The sequence below is a fragment of the Rhipicephalus microplus genome, unplaced genomic scaffold (genome assembly GCF_043290135.1).
Source record: "Rhipicephalus microplus isolate Deutch F79 unplaced genomic scaffold, USDA_Rmic scaffold_12, whole genome shotgun sequence".
NCBI lineage: Eukaryota > Metazoa > Arthropoda > Arachnida > Ixodida > Ixodidae > Rhipicephalus > Rhipicephalus microplus.
In genome coordinates, this window is record NW_027464585.1 from 27,350,675 (window position 1) to 27,375,544 (window position 24,870).

At 44.2% G+C, this 24,870-nt stretch overlaps 1 protein-coding gene across 1 annotated transcript in view; it reads right to left on the minus strand.

The window, feature by feature from the left end:
- Window positions 1–2,263: 2,263 nt before the first annotated feature.
- The window catches only part of LOC142783811 (transcription factor SUM-1-like), a 204,221-nt gene continuing 181,614 nt past the window's right edge, over window positions 2,264–24,870 (minus strand). Inside the window, exon 6 of the mRNA XM_075882419.1 lies at window positions 2,264–2,737. Within this exon, the coding sequence (XP_075738534.1) occupies window positions 2,665–2,737 (73 nt within the window). The 3' untranslated portion in view covers window positions 2,264–2,664. The remainder of the gene's footprint in view (window positions 2,738–24,870) is intronic.

Sequence of the window (24,870 nt, forward strand, 5' to 3'; positions counted from 1 at the left end):
GCCGTGGCCAGAAATGCAAACCATCATCGGGTTTAGCAGCGCGACACAGACCTTTTCAGCCCTTTTACATCGCCTACAATCAAGCGCGTGATTGTGCGGAAGTAAAAGTAAACATTCAGTGTTTTACCAGTTTGTTCACAAAGTATTCAGGTTCGTTGATGGTTTCATGGTGCTCTTCAGGCTAGACAGTTCAACTGACAAAGAATTGCAGACAATATTCGGTGTGTTCGTGGCCGTTCATAACTCATTCGCGTTAGCAAAGAAACTCCCCAGTGAGGGTTTCTTAAGGTTTTGACCTGGCACTGTATGTTGGTGGTGTTCTCATTTGCTGGGAGTATGTGCCAAGGGCTCAGAAAAATCTTCTTCCGTTCATTTCGACGCAAACTAAACCCGTCAAACATGGAGTTCTTTAGGCGTTTCTCAGGAGAGCCCTGAATGAGTCCTGCCCTCATCAAGTACAAAAAAGCTTTGGTGCCCAGATCGGACGAATAATATACGTTGGCTACCCGACTCAACTACTTAGTGCCTTGGAAACAAATCACCTGACCGAGCTTTCAAGACGCAATATGAAGACACGCCCAGCACAGGAAAGACAAAAAAATTTCGTCATTCCTTACGTACATAGTGTGAGTGATGCGCTCAAGAAAATTATCAAGCTCGTGTTCTCAGCTCCCCGTAAGCGCGGCCGCCTTTGCAAAAAAACAAATGAACGCTGACAACCGCAAGGAGCATGCGTGCGTCAAAAAGCACAGGACGCAGTTTTTAGAGAGCGTTAGCAATGTTGTGTACGACATTTCACTGTTTTGTGGCCACGCCTATTCTGGGCATACCGGTCGCTGTTTGAACGACTGCATGAGAGAGCACGCGAACATCTCAGGACATCAACAAGCAGCAGCTTAGCTGCCCTTTGTTCATCGTATGGCTGCGCCCCACCCTTTCGTAAATGCAAGATGTTCTTACGATATCATAACAGGACTGAGCAGGAAATCAACGAAGCTTTCCATATCAAGAAAAAAAAAAACATGTGCGTCAGTGAGACTTCACTCGCCCACCTGGAAAAGAGATGATGTTTTTGAGTGGTTAATTGGGACATTAACACTCCTAGCAGATTCCTCTCGCTATTCTCATTTATGTGCACGTGATGGTTTTCTTGTTTTCGTTTTCAGCTATATGTTTCTGAGTGTAATAAATTTTCACACTGCTGCTAGTAAATGCTTTTGTTGTGCGGTCATTCTTTATTCGACCTCCTTTGCGTTGTTTGCCCTCAGTGTATTCGATAAGTTTCCTTACATGCGTGTACCTCCGTCTTTTAAGACGAAGGAGTTTCGAATCCCGGCTGTGGCGGCTGCATTTTCGATGGAGGCGGAAATGTTGTAGGCCCGTGTACTCAGATTTGGGTGCACGTTAAAGAATCCCAGGTGGTCAAAATTTCCGGAGCCCTCCACTACGGCGTCTCTCATAATCAAATGGTGGTTTTGGGACGTTAAACCCCACATATCAATCAATCATTTTAAGACGAAGGAACGGTTTTTGGGCGCCTCGATGCGTTTCACCCCGCAGGCGGAGCAAAGACACGTGTGTGCATAGGCCAACATTGCAGAAGTGATTCTGCCTACTGGTTATTCTTTAAAGTTTCTTACTGTTTTACTTCAAAGTAATAAACAGGGAGTTCAGCTCTAAATAGCCAGAAAGTAGCCGGGCCAAACTGAATTTTGGTCGCTAGACAGGGCGCAAAGTAGCAATTTTGTGATAAGTAGCCACCAACAGCAACTCTGGCAGAGGGCCTTAAGAAAGATTATTCTGAACAAGACAACATTTCATTTAGCTAGTCAGCCTGCATGGTCCGGAAATAAAACATTCGTTAGCTATTATATATTCCAACGCCTTCACTACCCGTACATCGGTATTCAGCGCCCTACTTGTCACAATATAAACAAAGAATGAGAGATAAATATACTAAATTTGAGCCTGATAGCAGGGGTTGCATTGTACTTCAAAATGAATGAAAAAAAAAGGCGATTGGACATTTTTCCTATCCATAAAAACGTTTACTATAAAGGCGTGGTAATCTTTGCGACATGAAAGTAGTTCAATGGCACCGATGTAAAATGCGTCACAGCACATCAGTCAAAAACATATTTTGGCTCGATATGTGAATAATTCATTTGCACATGAAGGATTGTGGAGCTACAAAAGAAGATGAAGTGAGTGCATGTACGTTACGCCGTTCCTTGGCAGTAGAGTACCATAGCAACACCAAACATTAAAGACGGTACTTTGATTTATTGTCTCGGGAAAAACATAATAATTGCGCCTAAATGGCACACATGACACGAATCCTTCTTTATTATTCAAGAAAGCGTGAGTGGCATCCAGACCCAGGAATGGTGGCTCCTTGATATAAACAATATCCGCATAATAATCAGAAGCAGAGCTGACAGGCTTTGTAAGATTTGCTAATACACTAATATAGGCGGAGAACCTACGCGTGGTGTAAGGCACATGTGCTATCACAGGTAGAATTCACCAGAGCGAGCTGCTGATTCACATTTAGAGGAGGCTCGTTTCAATGGACTATATTTGGCGTTTTACTTAGTGTTTTTGAGCAGCCATTATTCTCGTATTGTACAAGATTCGGTGGACTACAGCCTGTTCCTAGATCCGTTAAGACTCTGCACTATTAGAGACAGTCGATCCAAGCTTGACACAGCCCCAGGAAGGTCGCACGATTCCTGACCTGCAAAGACAAAAAAAAAAATTGTCTACCGTAAATGACACGAAAACATGCAGTGATGTCTTTTATAATAATACTGAGAGTCATTATGTCACACCGCGGAGGAGGTGTGTTGAAAAGTATATATTTATGATATTGATTGGGCTTGAAGAGTCTGCTTTATGCAAGTGTATACAGCAACGACTTTTGTTTTCTTCGTTCTTTCTTTATGCATTTATTTTTGTGGAAAATATTATGGCCTTGTATGTGAAATGACAATTATGTTGCTCTGAAATCAAGGTTTAATCATATTAGCGCTTATTTCAGTATGTTCTGTCATGACGTCATCATACCAATAGTATTCTTGCTTGCCGTAATCGTTCTGTCGGCTGTCTTAAACATAGCCATAAGTAAGTGCCTATCATCTTTGCAAGCTCGCTTACGCAATGCTAATCCAACCTAAAACGCGATATGTATGTGCATCTCGGACACTTACAAAGACTATCATGAATTACTCTTCAGAGCGATTCCGTTCGCTTAATCCACTCTCAATACTCCCCTTTCGCGATAGTCAATGCTTGAAGTCGATGTCAAAAGTTTGAATATTTGCATAGTCGTAAAAATCTTGGCATACAACTTTCTTTTCATTTACTGTAACATTGCCCATCGCCCATCTTTCAATGACGATAAAAGTAGAAGCTTCAGTGAGTTGGGGGCGTGTAGTTGGTAGGCATTCTGCAGGAATGCAGCTAATGGGGCTGGTTGGAAGATATTAATGATGGTTAAAAAAAATAGAGCACGAAATACAAAAATTGATACGAGACAAGCCCTGCTTGGCAACTGAAACCGAAAGTTCGATTGAAAAACCCAGGCACGTATGAACATAAAGGAGGTCGGTAACAAAACTTTATCCCGTATGCTGTAGATGTGAAACCTCAGCGTCTGTATTTTATCTGTTCTGTACTGTATTTAGTGTCCCATTCGTGCTGACCGTCGTGTGGCGCTCTGTGTTCCTCTTTCTTCGACTCTGTTTTGTGTGGGCTGCTTCACCCAAAAATGATCTCCATAACATATTCTTCCTGCCAACTGCTTTTTTTTCTCCCAGTACTATTTCTAACAAAGTGAAAAAGATCATCCATCATTTTAAGCCCTACGGCAATATATTTCGCACCGCTCACATGAGAGGATCGGAACCAGCAGTCATCTTCCTTCGCTTGATAAACTAACATCTGTAGTTATAACATGCCTGGGGTTTACGTCCCAAAAACGCTACATAATATTAGGAACGCCGTAGTACAGGGATCCGGAAATTTTGTGGCAAGCAGCCAAGCACCGCGAGCCACTGAGAAGAATGATAAATTAACATCAGCACATTCGAGTACATTATTCATATATTCAAACAATATCACGCGACATGTATTCGAATGGTTTATCATGTCCAGTCGAATAAGGCACGTTTATTCAATTTACTCTTCTTTATATTTCAGCCCTGGACTTCTTTATTACCAATTTCTTTATTAAAAGCGAGAAGAAAAATGTTCTCCAGATCTTTAGAGAAGTGGTCTGTTTTATGGAACCGAGAGCTAACTTTGTTAACTAGTGCTTCTCAGAAAATTTTTCTCGGATTCATGCCCAACACTACGTCGAGGGTATTTCTTGGCAACACCCTTGTACTAGCTCCTTCATATCAATTCCACCTAATGGTCGAAACCTGCTAGCAGGTGACATTATTTCAATTTATACCCTCTCTTGAGTCATCATTACCGCGAAAGCTGCATGAGATCAAAACTCGGGTCACGCACGGCACCGTAGTTGTCGGCAGCCGCCGGTGTCAGTAACCACTTCCCCGAAATAATAAATACCAAGGACACAATGGGGCTTGAACCTGGGTCCGCCGCATGTCAGCCCAGTATTCTACCAATGAGGCACGCCAGGTTTTTTGATGCTTTTGAGGATTGGAATCGGCTTCCAAATGCAATAGCCAACGAACGAAATACTGCGAAGTTTAAAACCTTACTCGAAGCTTATTTTACAACCACACCATCATAATTTCTGTATAGCCAGTTGCCTTTCTCTCATTTCTTTCTAATCATGCTAATAGTTTTATAACGAGTTCTGTTTTTATTATTGCCCTGTAATTCCAAATTCTTACATTTTAACATACTTTATGTTCTTGGTCTTAAGCCGTCTTTGTGTATCCTTGTTCGAACACCCCCTTTATGTAATACCCCATCACGGGCCCTTAACGCAAAATAAATGATTGTAATGATGATGAAATGATTACCAGTAATTGTGAATTACACACAACTTACGTCATCAGAAATCAGATAAACACATTAAAGCATCCACAAGGGGAAGCTACTCTAGAACGGGTCAAGTCTCAACACAGCGCACTTGAGCAGCTGCTTTTCGCAAGACGGATCTCGTCAGCCGTGGTCACTCGGCATGTCTATCAACCAAGCAACTTTTCCATAGTGAATGAAATCCCAACAACATAACCAGGTCATATGGAGTATTATCAGCCAGGCTCTTTTCGAATGGGAGGAACCTAATACCATAAGCTGTGATTGGAAGTTCTTTTCTTATTGTTCTCTGTAGAATGTGTTTGGGACTTGTTCGTAAACTCGCCTTAGGCAGGCTTTATGTCGGTAAAAAAATGGCGTTATTATGAGTAATAAAGTTTTTCGAACAGAAAAATAACAACGAGGCGTCACACAATGCGAATAGCGTAACGAGTGGGTCGTCCACAACTTCAACACATTACAAAAGTAGGTTTTTGACCACCTATTACCTGTTCCGCATACCCACTTCAGGCATAAAGCATCCTCATCGTCGTCAGCCACTGCATGAACAATTGGTAAAAAATTCTTTGCTAGTGTTTAGCGGATACAACGCTTCTCAAAAAATGACGAGAAAGAGCGCGGGAAATGCTGGTCTACTATCCAGAAATTATTATTATTATTGCCGTAGTGGGTACCCAGCAAGGGTGCTTCCAGCAGTTACCCAATGAGTGTTTAGAAAATGCTCTGAAAGGCCACTCTTTGAGATTTCGCCGCAACTGTGATGCGCCTTCCTCGCAGGCCTGGCGTTTTTTATCAGCTCACCAGCGTCGCGATAGCTGTCTTCAGCTATTCGATGCATTTCCCTTCCCTACAATTTTCTTCTACACGTGTCGGCGTGCCGCCGTTTTCTTCTTTTCTTCTGTTTGCAGCATTTATTTTCTTTAGGTTTTGCTGCCAGTATTGGATAGTTTTACCACGTTTACTCTCTTTATTTGTTCGATTTACGTTTAGGTTTACGTTTAGATTTACGTTGTTGTGTTTCAATGAGCACAGAACTCTAAAACAAAACAGCACGTTTTATAAATTGGTTTCCTATATTTAAATGCTGTAACTCACTCCCATCTGTAATGTTTCGGCAGTAGATGGTTTAAAAAAATGGCAGCATATCCACGTAGTGAATGATGGAAAGTGGGGCGAAGCAGCTGTCCGTCCATTCGTTGTTGCTTCCGTCCGTTCATGGGTGCGTCTGTGTGGCTGCCAGTGCGTCCATCTGCCCGTCCGTGCGTGCGTCTGTTAGTGCCCCCGCACGTCCATCTGTGCGTTCGTCCCTGCGTTCGTCCATGCGTCTATCGATCCGTGCAGCCATCCATGCGTCCGTCCATGCATCTGTCTGTGCGTCCGTTCGTCCACCTATTCAACACTCCGAGTACCACCATCTCGCATCACTGCTTCATATATATCTCATATAGAAGCACCGCCATCCAGCGGACATTCCAAGGACTGAACGAGAGGCGACACACGCACACTTTCTTAAAGCTTGCGCTTCGTGTCTACTGCCCACCTTTAACCACCTCGAGTTCACGATATAAACTAGTTTACTGTATTCATGGCACTGCGGCTCAACACTCGCTAAACCTTTCTAAAACCAAGGAGGTTACGCCCAGTGAGTATGACGTAGCAACTCTTTCTTGTCAGATAGTGCTCAATGTACATGCCAATGGCTGCTAAGGGGGAATGAGAGACAGGAGAATTCGGCTTTTAGTTAACGCGCACGCTGCCAATTTTTTGTTGTTCAACAACGCACAGAAGACACCTCCCACCGGCCCCACATCGGAGGTGAAAATGTAAGACTGGTTACACACTACTACTACGTCTACGAGGGACGAACGTGTGCCGCTATAAGAAGCTTCGCCCATAATAAAGTGAGTAAAGTAAAATACGTTTTATCTCGCCTATGACCGATTCATTTGTGCCTAGACGCCGTTGGAGCCACAGAAAGATGGCGCAACATGCAAAATATTCAAGAACTCTCCGTATCAGTTCGTTTGAAAGGTATTACGTGCAAGAACTATGGCGCGCATAAACGGTACGTGTTAGTGAGGGAATTAGGAACAATTTTCGCAAAGTGTGGATTTTTAACATTTACTAAAACGGGTGTGTCCTACAATTTGAACCTGATACAAATGTGACCACATAGCGGCGCCGGAACCCGCGACGTCGATCTTACGGTAAAGGCACTTCGCACGCTAAGCTAGCACAACAAATAGAAAACTAAAAATTGTCGGCGACACAGCAGAAAAGACGTTCTAAAAATTCGTTTATTACGAGAATTTTTCGGTACTAATCATATTGTGGTCAATATTGGTCAGGACAAAAGTTCTTACAATGTTTTTTTTTTTTAGTGTTTCACCTCTTAAAGCAGCGGTAGGATTCAGCAAAGTGATAAATACACCATCGCACAAATATTATTTTTGACGAACACCTCACCACACCACGTGTAAAGAATAACAAACATTAACACAAAAAGAACACATATATTTAAAAATGATGTAATCATTCATACATGAGGCCTTACTGCAGCTCTGAAGAGATATATGAAGCATTAAACTTGAAGATATTCTGTTTATTTAGCTCACTCAGCTCCACCTATTTTCATCACAGTTGTCATGAAATTGAAAACAAAATGGCCCCATATCTGCATGTAATCTGCCAATGTCTTCGAAAGACGATAGTCTAAAGTGTGGGGAGAGTGAAAAAAGCTTTTATTTGATGTTCTGTGCAAGAAAATCGGTGCATGGTATTCCGGAGGTGCTGCGTTAGAGGGCCTCAACCGTGCAGCAGAGGCGAACCAGCACATCGAGGCACGTTAGCCACGAGCGCCAGCTGGCAGTTATCTCCGAAAACGAAGGAAGGCCAGCGTGCCTGCGGAGAAAGATGCGTGCATTCTCGGAGGCGATAAGCTGTAGAACGCAAAGCGACGGGCAGGTGCCACCACCGTGTCGTTTTAGCCAAGCGTTGGTAAAACTTTCCTTTTTGAGCCCCGCGTCGCACCGTCAGCGCAGCGTATTTAACGCTACGGTCTTTAGATTTACTTGCGTGTGTGTTCTCTAGTGTAAAGGCACAGATACAAAACATCGATGTATTGTTTTTGCACCTCAGATATGCGTAACGATTGGTTTTTAATTGACAATCGCACACGCAGGAAAGCTGATTGGCCTGGAGCTGAACGGCCAGGCTGGTGGAGGTCAGAACTGCCTCCCGCCAGAGGGGTGGGAGGCAGTTCTGACCTCCACCAGCCTGGCCGTTCAGCTCCAGGCCGTACAAAGGGCAGAGGAGGTGGCCATCAGGTTCAGCCTGGCGGGTCACCTACCTCCTTAAGTCTGACGACAATAAAGTTGTGTTCTCTCTCTCTCTCTCTGAGCAACATTGGCGTGCGCTGCGGATGGGGTCGGCCATTCGGAGTATCGGTTTGTGCTGTTTAGAGTAGCTGCTTCGCGGTAGCGGTGGAAAAACAGGCTAATGTACAGACAGACAGACCAAAAGTTTTGCTTTGTCTTTTAAACTTAAGCATGACCAGTGCCTCCTCTCTTTGTTTAGTGCCCGGTTGAAGGAGCGGATTTTCATGGGAGGTGGCCGTCGGTGCAAGTGCGGCGCTTTGCCGCCAAGCGCCGCAATTGAAGTAGTGATGCGGCCGCGTCGTCTCTCGCGCGAACGATTGCCGAGAGAAAGAGATGAGAAAAGACTTTATTCACAGGATCCTGCGTGGGGTAGGGGCCGGCCTCGCAGGGCGCGGTCTACCCTTCTAATGTTGTAGTCTATGCAGTCCTAGAAACATTGGGCCAAAAACTCGGAGGTTGAAGCGGACCCGACCGAGGATACTTGGGTTCCCGCGCCCCGCGCTTGCGGAGGCTGCATTCGAAGCTTCTGTACGGCTTAGTTTTCGGCTGTAATTGCATTGTTCAAAGTTTCATGAAAACATGGAAATTATTATCGTGAACCACTTGTTGTTCTGGGCACTCAGCCCATTTGAAAGGCTTGAGTCGTTTGTGAATACTTGATCGAAGCGCTCGCGCGTCGTCTTCTAGCTAGGCCGATACCGCATAGCTCATGCAAGTAATCCGCGGAAGATCGTTTTGTCACCGTGGCGTTCGCTAGACTGAAGTTGCTTTTTTGACTAACTGAAAATCGATTCTTGAGAGAAGCCTTTACCACGAGCTCATACTAAAAGCTTGGGTGCCTAATGATCCCCGATGCTTGCTACTCTCTATAGTAGCATAGCACATTATGCGCAAGCCAGGATTTCATGCGCTAAATAGCACAAAATGTTACTAGCCTGCTTCCAGAGATATAGGTCATCATCCGTTCCCTTCGCAGAGCGTTACATGTGTTGCCACCCTGATAAAGCAAGTCTCAAAAAATTAGGAACTATGGCAGGTGATTTCACCATTTGAGAGCTTAAACAATGGAATCATCGTGGAATAGACAAGAACAGCTTCATATGCATCGTGATTTCTGCGTTCGTTGCCTGTGTTTTTAACAGGCGCTGTTAAAGTCTAGAGCCGACTCTCAAGTTGAGCCAAGGTGAGAGACACGAAAAATGCGGTCTGCGGTCAGTTGCTTGAGCTTGTCTGTGTATTCGTCGATGGATTGTTGTAGCTTTAGTATACAGCTGCTCAGTTCTGTTTCTTTCTGCTTCCATCTGGCATCATCTTCGGTTGTGAGCAGCGTAGAGGCCAAATGGCTGTTGGGTGCCCATGGCTACTATACAGCTTCGGCGCGTAATGTTCGCGTTGCACATGGCAGCGACCACGAGGCAGCGTTGCTACTGATTCACTCATTAGCAGACTGTTCGGATGCAGCGCGCTCTCCTTTGGTGATTTCAATATCCATATGATGCCTAACGTGACGGATAGTCTTCAGCCGCCAGCACTCATATTCTATAAATATACTGAAATAGATCGGTGGTAGCGTTCGGCGTCTTCTCGCGTCGGCGGCATGAACACGAGTGATGCAAGAAATAATCATTACGTGAAACGTCATCATGTGACGTTTCACGTGATGGCGTGAAACGTCATGTCATCATGTGAAATCGTCACGTCATCACGTGAAACGTCAGCATGTGAAATGTTTGTAACGTATCTGGGAATGTCATATAACTTGGCGGCATGATATAACATCTTCACTTGGTTGAAATGGGCCGATCACGAGGGCAGTGCATAACCAGCTGAGGGGTAGAAAGCTAGCTTTGTCTCCAATCTCTGAGGGAGTAAGAAAACCATGTTCGGCACAGAAATATACCGGAGGGAAGTAGGGAGCATTTAGTGCAATGAATTGAAAGAAAATGAGAATACTTTTTGCCTTTCAGTCATCTGAAATTTTCATTGAAATTTCAGGTGAGTTTGTCCAAAAAACTTGAAGTTATTATCTCCAGTTTTCATTGCAGTGTTCCTCCGTTAAATATTTATTTACACAGAGCTGGTCTGACACTCTGCCCTCTTTGTCCGTTTTGCGAAGATTTGGAAACTATTGAACATTATTTTGTCTTATGTCGTCACTACCTAGTAATTAGGAAAGGACTTCTAGATATTCCGTTTGCGAAGCTAGGCTTTAGTTTAACGAAAGAAACTGTTCTAAATTTTGGTGCTTCCATTTCGGGAAACTGCCACAGTGATGTATTTGATGCGGTGTGAAATTTCATTTCAGACACTAAACTTATTTCACCATAAGGCTCCCTTTAACAAGTAATAAAAAAAGAGTCAGGAAGTAATTTTTGAAATGTCAATAAACACTAGACATACATCCCAAATTAATTGGGTGTACCTCACTCAGCTGTCTGATCGGCTCCCTAAATCAAGGTATATTCATTATATTAGTGATTATTTAATTTTGTCACTCTGAATCTTTGTTTCTTTTTGATAATGCCTTCCTTCTACATATCTTTCTTTTCTTTTTTTTTTTGTGAGCAATAGTGCAGTTATTGTCTATAGGGCACTATACGTTTACTTGGCCAATCTCAAAGAATGGATATGAGCCATAGATTCCGGGCTACAAAAAACAAAATAACAGACGAATAAACAGACAAGTCGTGTCAGGTGAATCCATGGCAGGACAGGTGAGTGTTTTTTTTTTTTTAACTACTGAGAATCGAAAAAAAAGGACAATCTGTTTTCTTTTTCGTCAGATATGCAGAGTGGCTCACAGCAGTATTATATACTGAGGCATGCGATTAATCCGGTTTCAATAGCTTGAAAGAGAAAATGAAACGCCAATGCTATGAAACTCGATCGCGTATATCGAACCAGTAGCACGGCCTGACAGAGCCAGGTGAAAACAGAGCGCCGATATGTTCGTGTTGCTTTTGATCCTACCTGCATTTGTAAAAGCGGTCGAGAAGCACGACTGCAAGTAAACTCTCATGAAAACACAAATTCACGAGCTTCCTAATACGCGTGACCTTTCAGCGCCAGCATCCTGTAGTCTACTCGCGCAGCGCCATCATGCGGCAGCGGCGAGCGGAGGCGCAGCGCGCGCTCGACGGCCCTAAGAGAGCGTTCGCCCGGGCACTGAAAAAATAGAGGAGGCGCTGACATGACACACTCAGCCGCAGTGACAGTTGGGTGACTTGGCAAGGGTTCCTGATTATCCAAAGGCGCAACGAAGAAACAAGAAACACTCCAAATCAGAAATACACAAAGACGGGCGCGGGACTCCCTTCTGATAGTTATTCATCTTGACACGCACTTTTATACTCACACGTGGTCACGCACTGCTTTTGTGTGATCACGTGTGAGTGTAAAATAGCGTGTCAATATGAATTAAGATCAAATGGGAGTCCAGCGCCTCTCACCGTGCATTTCTCATTGTGTGTGTTTACCGTCCCCTCGTTGCGCCGTTGCATAATCAGGAACAGAGCATGCAAGCGTGCCGCAACTGTGACCGCCAGGGGATGCTCGCAGCTGCTCGGTCTGCGCCATCAGAATGGCCTCGTAAAGTGCCCACCAGACACTCTTAGTGGCCCATTCCCGACATCACGGCTTCGGTTTTATCGTCTGCACATCAATCGTACCGTCTCTCTCACAGCGTTTCTTCGTAGCCCCTCTACACATCGGCCATGCTTGGCGTAAGTGCCCGACCTTTCACCCCTGCTGCAGGCGGCTGCAGTAGTCGAGTGGCGCGCGCCTAAATTATGGCCTCCTCATCTGAGCTGTGGCTCGCTGACGCGACCACGGTCGCCCTTCCTACTTTTCCGAACATTTTGGCCTTCGATGAAAGAAAAAGAAAAAAAAAAGGAGGAGCATTCCGTGACACAGCGAGCCTTGGCATGCCAACCCATATTGAAGCTGATGTTGTCGCCCCAGCACGTGAACTTTTGTGTCAAGATCACGCAAGCAGTGATAATTGCCAAGACTTTTAGGTATAGCACCCAGTAGCTTTTGATGCAAAAGTGATTGCTGGGTGCAGACCAGCCGGATCACGAAGAAGTTTCAAAAACGCAACGCCACTAAGTGTACAATAACACGCTCTTACGTTGAGCAAGCTCACGAATAGTTGCATGAAAAAAAACGTGGTACACTTGATATCTAAAATTTAGTTAGTACCTTTTATAATATGCCCGTGTGACCGAACAGCGTGAAATCACAGTCATTTTCAAAATAAATAATTTTTCGAACCACGTAAATATCGAGAAGCGTCGCCGCGTCACGATGACCATTTTACGAAGAGTGCATTTTTTTCCATTTCGCGACTGTGCCAACAGCAACGCTAGCGATACATCACAAATATTTTTGATTGATTGATTGATTTGTGGGGTTTAACGTCCCAAAACCACCATATAATTATGAGGGACGCCGTAGTGGAGGGCTCCGGAAATTTTGACCACATGGGGTTCTTTAACGTGCACCCAAATCTGAGCACACGGGCCTACGACATTTCCGCCTCCATGGGAAATGCAGCCGCCGCAGCCAGGATCACAAATATTTTTATTTATAGCACAAAGAGAAGTCATATAAACATAACTCACTTGGTTTTCTTTATTTTTGGGTAACACAAGTATTCTTGAGAATCTAAAAAACGCTGTGCTTTTGAAACATGCTGGTTTTTGGCGCGTGATTATTGGCTCTGTGAAATAAATAAGTAGTTGTCTCCTGCATTTTAGTTGGTGCAGTAAATTTTGAAGTAATGAATCTTGATCGAAACGCAAGGAAAAAGCAAACCTGTTGTTCAACTAAAGAGTATAAATAAAATATATCCCACTCGGAATTTCGCTCCAAGTTATTTATTTTTTACGGGACTGTATTATCATATTTGGAAAGAAGATGTGGCATGATTTTGCTCACAACACACTTACAAATTTTCAAAGATTGTGTTTTCAGAGCATGCTCGTTACCTTGCAAATGACATCTCTTGTGGCAAGAAAATATAATAACACGCTTTCGTTTTTTACCTATTTTGCGAAATAACCGTAGTAAGTTATTTACTGCGAGCAAAAAGTGCTCGATAAAAAACGACCCCTTAAATGGAAGGCATTTGAGTATACTTCGTACTAAGTGTGCGTCAAAAAAACCGGCGACAAGAGGAATCAAACACAAACACGAGCCCCACTGACAACTGTTTAGTGGCTACTTCATACCCTCGTGATCTTGTTATGTTTGATTTCCGCGCGAACTTGTTAAAGTGTTTATTATTCAACTTGGCAGACGTGCAGTGTTGTTTCCGAGCATTTCAGTTATTCCCAAGAGCACAGCAGGGCTCGCAGACGTAAAGCATGAACCTTTTCCCGCATATGTATTCGCCCTTTTTTTCAGTAAACATTCTAATAAAAAACCAATGAACCTTTACGAAAAACTGTGTAGGTTATGCTTATCTTCTAACACTTATAAATTAAGAATAAAGAAATGGCAGAGTGCCGATAAGCGATCAACGCAATGCAACCTGAAGAGCACCATCCCACAGGCTTCGCCCGGCTTTGTCACTCTGCAGTACAGAGTCATGCGATATAGATTGCATAGGTTAGATGATACATTGTTCCTTGCACAATGCAGCCCAACCAGTCGACCAGTTATCTGGTGGCACATCCTATATATACGTATCGTGTGGGGGATAAAGTGACCTGCGCTCCACGCCTTTCTGTAGTAACGTGCGTTGTGCGAGAACGCCCAACGCATGGCGGCTTAAGGCAGTCAGCAATCGAAGTGCTTGTACAACTAAAAAGCAAGCCGAAAAAATTTATATATTCAGTAAACCTACCTGCGACATCGAATACGCCCGGCAATACAAAAGAATTGATGAGTAGAAATTTTTTACTCCCGTGAAGGGCGTCATGTCATGGTTATACTTTTGCCAATGCAAACCATGTGTGATTCACACAAAGCATGCTTCGTCTTTTGCCAGGACCACTGGCACAACGATATAAATAATCGACATGTTTTAAACACTACTAGGGGCTTATAGTCTAAAAATGTGTACTTCCAGCAAAACTCAACATCTTGACGACTACTATATGGGAGCTCATTTGCTTTCCTGGAAAGACCATGAGTGTTACACCAACCTTTTCAATTTAAGAACAGCATGGCGCACTGAGAAAGTTTACTGATTACCACCGAAGAAATAAAGTCTGTTCTAGCCGAGAAAATGGAAGAAAACGAGGACATGAATGGAAGGGCTGCGTTTGGACTGAGTGTGAGTATTTACAACATACTGCAAGTCATGCGGCCCAAGCATGGGGGGCAAAGTATCACAATAAATAAACGTACAATGCACAATTGAAAATCTCAAACGAAAACGGCTAACAAACAACTCTATACCGAAAAGCATAAGGAAACAAAAAGAATGCAGTCCTCAGTTGATTGAGGCGAGTCCAGAAGATGAAAATGTATCAGCTACCAATCTTCAATAGTTCGGGGTAAGAAAGAAAACAGTACTTGAATTGTTCTGTAATCGCAAAATAAGTATTGTGAAGGATTGAAAATGGCGAGTTTTCCTAGTCTCAAAAAAGGGTAATGTAAGGCCTGGGATGTATGAAAAACTTACCATTAAAGAAAGAACGGAGGAACTTTATTCGGGAAACCTTACACCTAGTTTGAAGAGTTTGAAATCTGCTAGAGTGTAAAAGTTCAGTAACAAAATCATTGCGGTTGTATTTAGAAAAAAATCAATTGTATGGCTTCTATCTGTATTCCTTCTGGCTTTGATGAAGGTATTCCAATAATGCATGCGTATTCCAATTTGCGTCTGATGTGAGTCGTATAGGCTAAAAATTTTCACGTAATGGGGTGCATGCTTAACCTTGTGGCGAAGAATACATAATTTTTTAAAAGCTGAAGAGGCAATGTTAGAAGTTTAGTTTCTCTACGTAAGGTTGTTAGTAATAGTAACTCTAAGATATTTGTACTCGTTAACTTCAGTGAAAGAGTCTTGGTCAATGGAGTATAAAAGTTTCATTAGCATAGATTTTTTTAGTTTTACGCAGGAGCACTGAATTGGAAGAGTTCACTTTCATGCTCGATTTATTGCTCCATTTGAAAATACTGTTTATTGCTTAACTAAGCAACCACTGTTTTTCAAGTGTTTATTTCTCATAAAAAATAACGCAGTCTGCAAGAACGCGAAAATTAAGAGGAGCTTGTGTGGTATCTACTATTTCGTTACAATAAATGAGAAATAATAGAGGGCCAAGCACACTTCCTTGCGGATCCCCAGTGGTCACCGAAGAAGGATCAGAAGCGAACGAATGATTAACTGTGTTCAATTGCGTGACTGTCGCTAGACCTTTCCCAAAGCCATGCTGAAACCAATCAAGAGACAGTGGGATTGGGTGTGTTGGTATAACATCAAAAAGGGTGCTCTTGACCACTAGACCACCGCGGCGGGACTGCTAAATGCTTAGCTGATCTCATCTAGTGATAAAGGGTGCTTACCAGCGCAAACGACAGGGCAGGAGGGGACAGGAGAAGATACGAGACAGAGCGCTGAACTGCCAACAATTTATTTCTTGGGAAGGTATTCGCTTTTATACACTTACCAGTCGCACTAGTCATGCGCGAAACACAATGACAATGCATAAGTACATCACATTGACAAGCAAAGGAACAACTTTTCCTTATCGGTGAGCGTGACAGAAGGTGTGCTAACACAAGCATCTTTCAATGAGCAAATCATTTCTGCCTCTATGATCTCGCGTGTGGTACAATCCCTGCATCTAGCAACAATAGAACACTCTGAAATTATTGGCCGGCAGCCACACGTGCTGCAGTGACGGACAGCCATCCTTGTTTATAGTGGTCCACATTGTTCATATGTTCCCTCAACCTCTCATTTATACAACGACCTGTTTTGACCGACGTAAAACCTTCCACATGATAACAGCAGCTGATACACTACATTACAGATGCAATCTCTGAATTTATTTGCATGTTTTGTAGTGCAACCGAGGGTAGGTCTGGATGGAGGAACGGACAGCTTGCACAGGCGACTCAATTTTTGAGGGGCCGTAAAGACCACCTCCACATTAACTCTCTGTGCCACTTTCTTAAGATTGTGCGCTATCTTGTGCATACATGGAACCACGGCGAAAGCCTGTCTAGCTGTGACAGGTGGGACTGCATTATCTGTCCCTTTGGCCTTAAGTTCACGCAGCAGGCCTTCGGCAACGAAAACTTGCACGTGGTTGGGCTAACCAGCCAACGTCAGCCTTGAAGATTGCTCAACAAAGCTTTCTGTAATCTTGTGCACACATGATTTTCGCAAGACATTCATGAAGCAAGATTTTGCAATACCTCGCCTAACTAACTTAGAATGCGCGCAATGAAATGGCAAAACAGGCTTATTTCCACGCGGTTGATACATCCAGCAAGTGCGTCCATTATTCAGGAAAAGCTTAAAGTCAAGGAACCTGATTTCACAATTCTCAGATAGTTCATGAGTAAGCTCAAAATGTTTAAAACCATTTCGCATCAGGTCTAAAACTGTAAGAGCGTCATTTTTATACAATGCAACGTCAGTGTCAACAAAAATTTAAAAAATCATCTACGTATCTGAAAACGTGCGTCACATTAGTGTTAGTGAAAACTTCCGGAATGGATCTGTCTAATTTGCCTAAAAACAGGTCACTGACGATGGAAGCGATGCAAGAACCAATACAGATACCACATTTTTGAAGGTGAGGTTTTCCATCCCTTAGTATGTACGTCGACTGAAGGTAAAACCTTAAAAGCTCTAAAAACCCACTGACACTGGCGCCAGACTGGGTCTGGAATTTTGAGGCGCCATACTCATCTATATATTCTCCAATGCATTGTAACAATGAGTCATGCGGAATGGAATAGTGCAGATCCTGGACGTCAACAGAGAAGGCGAAAAGAGTCTTATTGTAACGTGATGAAACAAACTCCTGGACTTCACATGAACTTTTTACCAGAAATAGATCGTTCACTTCAAGGTACTTCAAGGTTTTCTGAAGGTAGAGTGCAATGCATTTTTGCCAGGTATAATTTTCAGATACAAGAAGCCTAAAAGGCATGTCGACCTTATGCGTTTTCGCGCTGAAGAAGGCTTCAAGGAAATCTTCCTTGGCATCTGACATATTCTTAAGGACACTTACAAGGTTTAACTTGCGAAGCAGGCTCTTAGCTTTACTTTTGAGCTTTTTCGTCGACACTTCAGCATGACAGTTAAAAAGGGTCAAAACCGAGCGACAAGCTTTTTCCCGGTACTTTTTAAGGGACATTACAGCAAAGCCGCCCTCCTTGTCAGCAGGTAACACACATAATGAATGCTCCTTCATAAAATCTACAACGGGTTTTACCGGAAAAGTCGAAAGGCTCGCCTTACACCGACTTAGGACATCTACGCCGTCCGCTATGCAGCGGTCTTGCACTTCTGGTAGAGCACGCCGAGAGACTTGTCGTACCGTAGCCAAAAGGTCGTGCGGGGAACGCTTAGGCTCCACCGCAAACTTCGGTCCCAACGAAAGCACTTTAGAGACTTGCTGGGGCAAGTCCAAGTCTTCCTGATTGTAGTTTGGCCATTTCGGAAGTTGATGTCGTGTGGGCGCTAGGCTGCAGAGCCGAAGGAGCTCAGTCTTCCAGAGGAACTCAGGTGACATATAAATATGCCGCCGAAGTTCTCGCAGATTCTTTGCTGCATTAACAGGTGTGCTGGAGATCTGTACGTGAGCACATAAGTACTCATTGTAGAGCCGCACTTGCCTTTGCGATTCTGCCCTCAATGTCTTGCAGATTCTTGACCCGTGTCTTTGTGACGGCGTAAACCCACCAAACAGGCGACAAACTGCTTCCGGAAGCACTTTTTTCTTGATACAGAATGAAATAGCGCACACTCGGCAAGTGGTAACTGCGATCATGTGGACGACAACATGAGGCTGGAGCGAAGAAGTCAGAAAAGGACCAGTCAGGAAGATAGGACCATTTCCGACCTGTTTGGCATTGGCAGGTCCACCATCAATACTCTTTTCAGTGAATTCTGTTAAACAATGGTAGACCAACTCGAAGATGAATGGATACGTATGGTGTGAGCAAGGCAGTAGGAAAAGCACATCAGGGAGTGTTTCTCCGTGAATGGTTTTCCCGCAGGCTGTGGGTGCCATCGAAGGCTGTCATTTCGTCGACAAAGGGTGACAACTATAGCTACAAAGAATGGTGGGTGCTGCCTTGTTCCTTATAAAATGCATCATTAATGTTGTTCTTCGCTTCAGTTGTGCCTGTGATGTGAAATGCTGGGCATAACACTTCGTGCTGCTCTGACAATATCTCTCTAAATAACGTCACGCGTTCTGTTACTCCATTCTCGTTTGCGCAACTCAGTAGGGTGTCGCAGAGTAGTTTCACAGAACAGCCCCAGTCTAGCTGTTGAGGTGATGTGTGAAGCATGCTTAACGACAGGTAACGGCATAGTATATGTTTGTTATTACAAGTGTCGTCATATTATCCCGATAAGCAGATATTTTAATGTGTGTTTGAGCTTTATTTTTCACAGGTACAGCATAATACTCGTGGCAGTGCTCTTAAGTCAAATGGCTCCCTCGGTAGCCACAATGCACTACGTACGCACGTCCCTGCGTCATGCTAGCCAAAAACGGATTGCGCAGGTTACCCCACCAGTCCTATTTTCCAGCAAATGTAAGCTTTCACGCTCCCAAGAAGTCTTCATTATTAAGGTCTACGCAAATTCTGTATACACACCATAATCTTTAGCGAAATGGCGACCACCGGACATTGCGACAGTGACGTGCAATCACTTCGGGCTGCGTTGCCTTGCAGACCTTCACCACTTACTGTGGCAGTGTTCCGCGTTTGAAAAAGGGCGAATGGCCATACAAGCTTTGCAAACCACAAGTTATCGTGAAGCGCTCCTTACGGACCCGGACACACAGTTATTATTTGCCCAATATGGAAGTCAGAGTGGCCTGATCAGAGTAGTTTAGGGGGTCTGACAAACCACAGTACTGACCCTATACCGCCTCAGTACCAGTGATGGTGAATACAAGAAGTGTAAAACCCGTGACACTGTGAACTAGTAGTGTAGTTAGAAAGTCCTGCTTATCTCCACAGAGGTCGTGTGCCTCCCTTTTTTTCAATAAAGGACTTTCCATCCATCCTTCTGGCAGTTGTTAACCACCGCTACTGCTTCGAGTACATCAACGTAGGTGCTCCTGGTAAATGTCACGACGCCTTTGTATACGGATGGTCATAACTTTGTGAGAAAATAGAGCGTGGTCTTATGGCATCTCCTGTGGCCATCAACGAAAACTGCCCGGTGAAACCTGTCATACTATGCGACCAAGCCTTCCCCCTCATGGAAAGTTCACTGAAGCCATTCCCATCTGCTTCGTCTGGATCCATTCAGGCTATCGTCAATTACAATTTTTCTGAAACAAGGCAAATTTTGGTGAATGCCTTCGGTAGGCTGAAGGCACGTTTCAGTTTCACGATGTAGAGGATAGAATGTAAAGTGGCCAATGCTCAGCAGGACATCAAAGCAGCCTCTATTCTGCAAAAATTCTCCGAGTCTTCCAGGGATGCTGTGGAACAGCACTGGAAACAGGATTCGCAAGCTTTTCAGGCATTGTACTAGCAGCCCTGCCATACTGCTACGGTTTCAACAGGACAAGGGGAAAAAGTACGACAAGCACTTACCAAATACTGTTGAAACCATGCTCAGCAAATTATTCAGCCATCGTGAATAGCATTTTGTGTACTGTGCAGTGACCCCATGCGTTACAGTATTCATGCAAGCGATTGTGGATGTATATGAAGCGTGAAAACATTCTGAATTTGTGGGAGAATATTCAAATGTTTTTTTTTCTACTGGCTCCGCTAAGCTGTATGCAAGTAAATTAGATAATACCTAAAATCAAAACAATATTATTACCTGTTATGATTTATTAACCCTTTCGTATATAATCGGTTCACGGATCTGTTCCGGTCAGTGTACTTCTTCGCGACAAATACTCATCCAAATAAGTTCGGCTAGCTCATTCGTTTTCTGAAGTTTTTTTTAATAATTTTAGACGTCCCCGTGCCAGCTAATGTCATTATATATAAATGTCATTGGGTGCAAACGACATTAAAATTCTCGTGTGACAGGGGTTTATACGGCTCCAGCATTGCAGTAAATTGAGAAGCCTAGCAGTTTTCAGCATTTGTGAACAAGAAAGGCGCAGCTTCAGTCTTTTGCACTCACCTACTTCCCACTCTACGTGAAGAACAAAACTGAAACTGTGGAAAAGACCAGTAGACGGCTTACATGATTCAATCCGAAGCCTGTACTTCCCATAATTCCTATGAGGGCACACAATCGCCACATTAGATTCCTCTCTAGGTATTATTGTATGAAACTTTCTGAGGTGGTGTTACCTGAAGCCCCTGGTGGTGTTGAACGCCAACGCAGCCGTTTCTGCATGGCTGGGGTTATAGCGTTCCCTCCTTGATCACACGCATGGCTGCTTGTGACGTGCAGCACAGTCGTTTCCGCCTATTTGTTTGAAACTGCAGACAGGTGTTGAGGTGGGGGGGATACTTTTTTAGGGCCAAACTCGTTACGCTGTGAGTCGTATGTCCCATGTTGTCGTCGTAGTAGTAGGCAGCTCTCGTTTATTCCTTAGAATGTCGGCTGAATGGCGGCACTTGTATATGATTAATATGTGATGAAAAGATGCGAGATGGTGGTACTTTGAGTGTTCACTAGAAGGACAGACGGCTGGATGGACAGACGCACAGACAGACAGACAGACAGACAGACAGACAGACAGACAGACAGACAGACAGACAGACAGACAGACAGACAGACAGACAGACAGACAGACAGACAGACATGCAGACAGACAGACAGACAGACAGACAGACAGACACACGCACACCGGGGAATGGACGGATGGATAGACAGACAGACAAACGGATGGATGGACGGATGGACGAACGGATGGACGAGTGCATGGAAAGACGCATGAACGGAGGCACAAACGTACGAACAGATGGATGGATGCATGGATGGACGGACGGAGACATGCACAGACGTACCCATGGACACATGGACAGACCGACGAAAGCACGGACAGGCGCTTCGCCTCACTCATCATCACTGACTCCGGGGACATGCTGTGATTTTTTTCAGGGAAGCATACATTGATAAATGCAAGCTGCTGTACGAGGCCGGCCATGTGCATATGGTTGAAGAGCTTGTGTCTGCGGATGGAAGCGTGTTGAGTATGGTGACAGGCACGTGTGTGTTTCAAACTTACATCAACGCTCCCTAAAACACTATAAAGTAAACAGTCAGCACGCACTTTAATTCTGTGGTCTCGTTATATTTGCTTGGGTTTTTCTTTAAGCGCTCTTGCAGTAGCTGCGTTATTGACGTGACCTGCGGCTTCCCACACCGGCAACAAGTACTCTTGCTGCAAGTACAGGCAGAAACTCTCCTTATCCCCTTCTAGTGCAGCGTTTTCGCAGAGATCGAGAACTGGGTGCCCCTAATATTGGCCTCTGCAGCCACTGCAACACACTAACAGACTCGGCGCACCTCATCAGGGACGGCCCGCTGTACTCCGAAACCAGGCAACGGGTCATCGCCACAATCTCACTTAAATGACGCTTGACTTTATTTTAGGCCTGGGCACTACCTGGGCGCATCACCGGCGCCACCGCCAACGAGCTATGGTGGTCGCTTATCGAGTACCAGGACTATAGTGTCTAGTAGGTACTATATCTTGAACCTGCCAAGGCTACAGCCGTTGGCGCCTGGCATGTCTTGGAAGCGATAGCCAGAAGAGCAACCCGCAAGACGCTTTTTAGGACTGCATTTTATATGCGAAGCAGTTCTTGCAAACTTCGGTGACTTTGAGCCTATCTATCTATCTATCTATCTATCTATCTATCTATCTATCTATCTATCTATCTATCTATCTATCTATCTGTCTATCTATCTATCTATCTATCTATCTATCTATCTATCTATCTATCTATCTATCTATCTATCTATCTATCTATCTATCTATCTATCTATCTATCTATCTATCTATCTATCTATCTATCTAGCCGCTTACATTAGGGTGAACCAAAATTAGCATGGAAAGGTAACAAGGTTTGAAGAATATGACGGGCTGGTCAAGACATGAATAATGCCACAATCGCGTCGTGTACGTCGTCAAATACTTCCCGCCAAACAGTGGCACATACCAACCAGCGGGTATCTGCCGCTGACATGCAGGTATGTGCCACAGACGATTGACCCTTTTTATCTACCCAGGAACAACGACAACACACATGAGAAATGTTTACGCACAGTTAAGAAATACCCGACATCGGTAGCGTCCTCCCAACAAATGCAAAGAATAAATGTCAGAGTCCCAACTGGAATAGAAAGCATTCTGCGTGTCAATGAAGCATTTTACCACAGAGCTACGCCCGGTCTCAGAAAAACTTCTCAAATAGACGCTAATTTTCCTGACACGTTCATAGTGGTTACAGTGCTGCCTACTCAATTTTATAAATATTACATATGTACTTCTTTGATAGCCGCCACGTCGCGTTAACATCAATTGCTGGTTGGTTGTCTTGCTCTGAAGTTGTTTTATGTGGCAGTGTCCAGGGCCAGCATCCTCGCGAGAATCAGCGCTTCATTTCAGCTTCTGGTGTTGCTAATACGCATGTTCTAGTTGGCAACGTTAGCGAAAGTGCGAACAACTGGTTATATAGGCATCTGCAACTCTTCAACATATGTCTGTGCGTGCCACTATTGTACACATCTTTAGCGTCATTTCGTGACATGTCGCAAAACAAAAAATTTGAACACGGTCACCTTTCCTCCGCATGCTTTGCATAACGTCGATTCTTAAGTACGTGAGATCTGTCGAATTGCTAAATGCGAAGCATTTCTTAGCGAACTACGGTGACTTTGAGCGTATCTATCTATCTATCTATCTATCTATCTATCTATCTATCTATCTATCTATCTATCTATCTATCTATCTATCTATCTATCTATCTGCCCTTGATGGGTAAGTCATTATTGTCATGGTTTATATTTCATGGTCCTACAGCTCTTGCGGGTGTTTCGTTCACTTGGAATGTTGCAAAACTGATATGCTATGCCATGATTGCATGACGAACACAAGCGAGAGACTCTAACATGAAAACCATGACATGGGTGTCATGTAACAACATGACTGCATGCCATGGTTATGGTGTGCTGGCGGCCGTTTCGCTAGCGTCACATATCCCAAATTTGGTATAACAGTACTTGAATAAATTACGAAGGTATGTGACTGGTGCAGACGTGATAGACGTGAGAAGCGTGTCATGTAACAACATGACTACATGCAATGCTCATGATGCGCTCGGGGCCGTTTCGCTATCTTCACATGTACTAAACTCGTTATTACACAAAGCGAACGTACGACATACGTAAATGACACATCCAAACATTATGATCACGACATGCGTGTCATGTAACAACACGACTAAGTGCAACACTGATGATGCGCTCGCGGCCGCTTCACTTGTTTCACATATGCCAAATTTCGTATTACATGACGCCAATAGATGACGAAAGTCTGTGACTGGTGCAAACATGATGATGATGAGCTGCGTGTCATGTGAGAATATGGTTACATGCCACAGTCAAGGCGCCAGTTCATTTCGGCGTGACACGGTGCGCATGATCACCGGCGTTCCTTTCGTCGCGTCACGCTAGCGTTTCCACGTGAGGCGCCGGTCCTGCCATACACTCGCAGGCGCGTGCTGCGTTGCTTTGACGCATGCGCATTTCAGTGCGTTGAGCGTCCCTCCGTCATGAAAAGAGGGAGACGATGTGTTGCCTGGGTAACGCATCGGCGCGAAATGCAGCATGTCCGATTTCACGCAGGTTGACGTCGGGCCACGCCAGCGGACTCTGGTCGCGCCTGGCGTCAGACTATATAGAGTGCTCGCGTTTTGCTAACGTAGCGTTGCTGTGCTCAGCGAGCTCGCGCGTCAACGCAACATTAGAGTACATTGGGCCCTTCATGATGCACTCGTGGCAGTTATGCTAGCTCCACTTATACTGAATTCGGTGTTACGTTACGTGAATGGATGACGGAATGACTGGTGCAAACATGATAATCCTGACACGCAAATCATGTAAGAACACGTCAACATACCACGCTCATAGCGTGCTCGCGGCCGTTTAGCTAGCTCCACATATACTAAATTTCGTAGCACGTGACGTCAATCGATGATGAAGGTAAACGACACATTAAAACATGATAATCACGAAAAGTAGTCATGTATAACATCGACTACCTAAACCTCGTAACGTTGTGCTGATTTTCAAGTGACATATCAAAATTTTTCATTAGTGTTTCGCATACCATCGATTCCC